Source organism: Elephas maximus, chromosome 15 (assembly GCF_024166365.1).
Source record: "Elephas maximus indicus isolate mEleMax1 chromosome 15, mEleMax1 primary haplotype, whole genome shotgun sequence".
Taxonomy (NCBI): domain Eukaryota; kingdom Metazoa; phylum Chordata; class Mammalia; order Proboscidea; family Elephantidae; genus Elephas; species Elephas maximus.
Window position 1 is genome coordinate 24135681 of NC_064833.1, and position 5641 is coordinate 24141321.

Genomic DNA, 5641 nt, shown 5'->3' on the forward strand with positions numbered 1-5641 from the left:
GTATCTGGCTTCAGGCAAGGCTGTATTCAGGAAGTCAAATAATGTTATCGAATCTTTCTCTCTCTCCTTCCTTTCCCCCCTCTTGTTTTCTGCTTCTCAGCTCCGTTTTCTCTATTGGCTTCATGCTCTAACAAATTCTGTCTGTATGGTAGCAAAGACAGCCACTGACAGCAACTCTAGGTTTTTATTTTGTCCCTTGGGACATGATCTAAGAAAGAAAGAGAACCTCCCTCTTGCCAACCATAACAATTCTAGTAAACAATTTTTATTTGCCCCTGCCTAGGTCACGTATCCACCATTTGTTTAATAAATATTTATCTAATGGCTACATTGAGTCAGGTTCTATCTAAGTGCTTGGAAAATATCAGAGAATCCCTACCCATGGAGCTTACATTATGTGGGTGAGGGAAGAGTCAAACAATAGAATATAAACATAATAAATAAGAAAATTAGAGAGTGCTTTAGAAGGTAAAAAGTCCTATGGAGAATACATGTATATATATATTTTTTTCTTTAATTTTCAAAAGCCCTATCTGGTAACGAAGTTGTTGTTAGTTGCTGTCGAGTTGCCCCAACTCATGGCTACCAAAGATATAACAGAACGAAAAGTTGCCTGCTCCTGTGCCATCCTCATGGTCTTTGGTATGTTTGAGTCCATTGCTTTGGCTATAGTGTCAGTCCATCTCATTGAGGATTCCCCTTGTTTTCTCTGACCCTCTGCTTTACCAACAATGATGTCCTTTTCTAGAGACTGGTCTATCCTGATGAGGTATCCAAAGTAAGTGAGCGAAGTGTTGCCATCCTTGCTTCTAAGGCGCACTCTGGTTGTATTTCTTCCAAGACTGATTTGTTCATTCTTCTGGCAGTCCATGGTATATTCAGCATTCTTCACCAACACCACAGTTCAAATGCATCAGTCCTTCTTTTGTCTTCCCTTTTCTTATCCAGCTTTTGCATGTGTATGAGGTGGTTGAAAAGACCATGGCATGGGTCAGGTACACCTTAGTCATCACCCGTCAGTTGGTTTGTCATACTCTGGTGGCTTGCTTGTTGCTGTGATCCTGGAAGATATGCCACCAGTGTTTCAGATACTAATAGCATCATCCATGGTGAACAGGTTTTAGCAGAACTTCCAAACTTAGACTAGGACGAAAGGTCTGGTGATCTACTTCTAATAATAATGCAATGGAAACCTTGTGGATCACGACAGAACATTGTCCAACTTGCATGTTTTGGACACTTCACCAGGAGAGATCAGTCACTGGAGGAGGACAACCTTTTAGGTGAAATGGATTGGCACAGTGGTCACAATGATGGACTCGAACATGCCGGCAATTATGAAGGTGACACAGGACTGGGCAGCATTTCATTCTGCTTTACGTAAGGTCATCATGAGTCAGAGTCAACTCAACAGCAGCTATTATCATCATTGTCATGTGACATAGACTCAAAGACTTAGCATTTTTGCTTGTAGTTGATTCTATTTTTCATCAGTCAAAATGGGAAAAGATGTACAGGTGTGAAGACTGGGGATCAGAGGGCAGGAAGAGGACAGGGTGATACTATGGCCTTTAACAGCTATTGTTCTCCTTAGTTTTTGCAGTAAGCCATCTCAAAATAGAAGTACGCTTATTTCAGGGCAAGCACAGAGTGGGGGAGAATTTGGGAATTTGATAGAAATCATGGTAGGAAGGAAAGCAGGCAGACCTCCAGGGGAAAGAAATAAGGTGGAAGGAAGCCAGGTGAGGCTGACCAGACCCAGGGGGTATGCACATTGCAGGCACTCACACTCCAGGGCTCCTTGTTTCTGAGCTCTTTGGATGGTGCTTTATGCTTTGGCTTCTCTCACCCTTGCCATGCTGGAACCCCTGTTCTAGACCAGTAATGGGGATTAAGGCATAGCTCCCACCAGCTAGATATGGCACCTTGCATCTGTTGCCAGGGGTGCAGAGGGGAGTTGGACCCTTATATATTAAAACTGAAACTTTAAATACACTTTTCACAAAACTCCACTGTAACCTGGGTTAAATGTTGGTGGAGTTTCTGTATAACCACAGTGAGAGCACCCAGTTCTTCATGGAGCTGGGCTGTCGATAACATGGACTCCTGTGGGCCAGCTGGGAACCCAGCCCCCTGCGAAGAGCATTGTTTCCATGGTAACATGCAATCTCTGACCCAAATATCCTGGTTAAAATTTTGCTGTTTTATCTATCTCAATGTGTGAAGCAGTCAGGGGTTGCCAGTATTAGATAAAAAACTGGGGTTTTCTTTGACACGGCCTTCATCCAGATTATCCATTCCTATTTTTTAGACACGTGAAACTGTGTGGGCAGCTCATGTCTGGAGGGGAGATGAGAAGGCAGAGGGGGACAGAAGCTGGCTGAATGGACACGAAAACAGAGGGTGGAGAGGAGTGTGCTGTCTCATTAGGGGGAGAGCAACTAGGAGTATACAGCAAGGTGTATATAAATTTTTGTATGAGAGACTGACATGATTTGTAAACTTTCACTTAAAGCACAATAAAAATTAAAAAAAGAATAACGGAGAACCCTCTGGTGTTTAGGTGAAACTTCTGTTATGGAGGGATTAGCCAAAACCAAGATGGAAATCCTTCTCCAGCCATTGCTCATTTGCTTTTCCTTTTTCTTCATGAAACCCCTCAGGGCGAGCCCTGCTGAGACTTACTGACAAAAAGCTGGAGCGGATGGGGATTGCCCAGGAGAACCTCCGGCAGCACATCTTACAACAGGTGCTCCAGCTGAAGGTGCGAGAAGAAGTCAGAAACCTACAGTTACTCACACAAGGTATCCTGCTGCTTCCTAGTGAGTGAATGGAAGGGGGATGGGAGGAAAGAAACCCTCACTGTCATGACAAAGCAGGGCTAGGGTGAATGTGGTCATGTTTCTTCACAGTATTTCCTTTGTGTAAAAAAGAAAAAAAAATGACAACATGCATACGGTTTTAAAGACCACCCTCCCATAACTTCTCATACCTAACTAGAGAGAAGGATACACAAATAACTAATGGCATAATATATAAGATTTTTTCCAGAGAATTAGCGGGGTTATCTTCAGTGTGACCATACACATCTATACGGGTTTCGAACTGCACAACCCCAAAGAGTGCTCTTCACATAGATCAGGATATAATTGCGCCCCCTAGAGTTTTATCTTGTGCAGACTGCACAGCTGTACAGTTTGACCCTAGCCGTCTTTGACCATCAATTCTGAATGGGTCTTGGGATTTGAATGATTCCATGGTTCATATGGCTGGAGCCCTGGTGGCACAGTGGTTAAGAGCTTGGCTGCTAACCAAAAGGTCGGCAGTTTGAATCAATCAGCCGCTCCTTGGAAATCCTATGGAGCAGTTCTACTATGTCTCCTCCATATGACTAAATGTATAAGTGGGGTTTTCTTATGTTTCGTTTTATGTTGCTTTTCACTGGTTAGTGGCAAAAAAATTTTCATAGGGATAGTAGGAACCCTATTTAGCCTCTTGAAAATGAAATAATCTTTTCAAATAGACTATAGGAAATTTAAGATTAGGATGTCAAGACCATCTACTTCTTGAGAAAGATTATTAATAACTTTAATATGATGGGAACACTGGGATACTTATAACCATGGAAGTGTCAGAATAAAGCTGGAAATTAAAGAAAACCTGAAGTTACACTATATATAACTTGTATGTTTATGTAAAATTTAGTCGATACCAACCACCTTTAGCAATAACCCTTTATTTTATTTTAATGCTTATTGTGCATCGTTTGAAGTTAAGGGATGATAAAATATGTGTTTTTTTGAGAGCCTTAGGTATTTTTTCAATCTGGCGAATATTGTGATTGCATGCATACTGATACTGCAGAAATCTGGGTCAGCCAAGCTTCATGTTATTGCATTTAGATTAACCAAGTAATAGTCCATTTGCCTAGAGGAAGTCATATACTGCCTGAAAGCTGACTGTTCTAGAAGGATAAATATAGACTCTGAGTGGTATGAAAATAGTTGTGTTTATTTGATAGGCATTATTTGCATTTTGGCTCCAGAGACTTTCAATGGTGAATTTATAGGTACTGTTTTACTGAGTGATTTAAATTTGAACTTGACAGACTGCTATACTTTTAAGTTTCTTTTAAGAAGTAAACAGATTCAAAGACTTATGAGAAGAAAGTCCATCTCAGGGCTATTTATAATACTGAAAAAATATAAACAATGTAGAGGTCCAGCAATATATAAAAACCAAATAATTCTGCTTCAGTTCATGGGCTACAGTGAAATACAGCCATGAAAATGACATTTGTAAGTCATGTGTGACAACATGGGGAAGCACTCAAGAGGTTAAATGAAGAGGGAGAAAACATGTATAAAATTTTACTTATAATATTAGCCCAATTTTGTAATAAATATGTATTTTTAATATGTAGATAGAAAAAAAGGCTGCAGGTGAATATGCCAATATGGTAATAATGGTTCTCTCTGGGTGGTGGGATTATAGGTGTGTTTGTTTTTCTTTGTATTTTTCTATTGTTTCTGAATTTTCTACTGTAAGTCTGTGTTGTGGTTGTACACACACACATTTATCTAAGCCTCTGTCACAACCAGAGTTCCGCCCAGGGTCTATTTCGTGTCTGAGCTTTCTTCAGAGCTTCTGTTTTCTTCATGTGTTGATCTGTAGAATGAGACCGCAAGTCGCTGTGTGCGCCTTCGACTCTCTGCTGCTGTCAGCCTACAGTGTGTTTGCTTTGCAGAATCATTTTCTACAGCTTTCATTGCCCTAGATGCATAATATATCAGACTTTTCCTGAGATAGTACTCAAGTCTATTAAGCTAAATATATGTTTGTGTTCTGGGAAAGTAATGTGAAGTTCAGCCTTTTCTCTTCAGTTGTTGTCACTGTCTTTAGCTTTGTAAAGCTGTGCGTTTTGAAATTCTTTTATTCCATTCCCTTTGGAAAAGATCACTGTTCTCTTGCTCGTGGATATTTTGTCTGTACTCATATTACCTTTTTTATTGCTTGCCCTTTACATGTTAATGCACCAACTCATTTCGTGGCAGGCATCTTTTAGAAAATCCATAGCGTTATTGAAGTAATGGCTTCTTTAAAAAACAAGATGAAATAAAAATCGACAAGTTGTTTATGTGTCTGATAATAGAAATTCTAAGGACAGCTGGTGTAGCTTTAAAATATTTGGGGTCTAGTTTTCTATGATAGGAATCAGAGTTCCATTTTCCCTGAGCGACCATGTACATTGTGTGAAAATTCACCACAGGAGGGATATGTGATTCAGTATTGAATATTTGATTCTTCTCTGCAAATCTTAATCAGCAGAAATAATATGCTGAGTAAGTACAAACAAAGCTTTCAGAATGTCACTTCGTTTTTGGAAATCCTTGGGCCTCCTTGAAGAGTGTGAATTACATATTCCACCTATAAAGATATAATAACTTTCCACGGCCCACATTGAGGCTGTGACCCTAATGGAATGTAATTACCTTTTTTGTTGTTGGTGGTGGGGTTTTTAACATTTACCAAATAACATATCTTATTGAGGGGTATCTCCTTCAAAGTAGTCAATTTTTCAGGAAAGGGATGTATTTCAAGGATGATTAAATTTCTTATGAGTTTCCTGTTTTACCTTCAG

The 5641-nt window shown here is 39.9% G+C and overlaps 1 protein-coding gene across 5 annotated transcripts in view; it reads left to right on the forward strand.

The window, feature by feature from the left end:
- SAMD12 (sterile alpha motif domain containing 12) overlaps window positions 1-5641 on the forward strand; it is a 418291-nt gene that overhangs the window by 229044 nt on the left and 183606 nt on the right. For 3 of the 5 annotated variants that reach the window (XM_049854546.1, XM_049854545.1, XM_049854549.1), the window contains exon 4: window positions 2664-2822. In XM_049854546.1, coding sequence (XP_049710503.1) covers window positions 2664-2822 — 159 coding nt within the window. The remainder of the gene's footprint in view (window positions 1-2663; window positions 2823-5641) is intronic. The other 2 variants (XM_049854548.1, XM_049854547.1) reach the window with 1 other exon arrangement.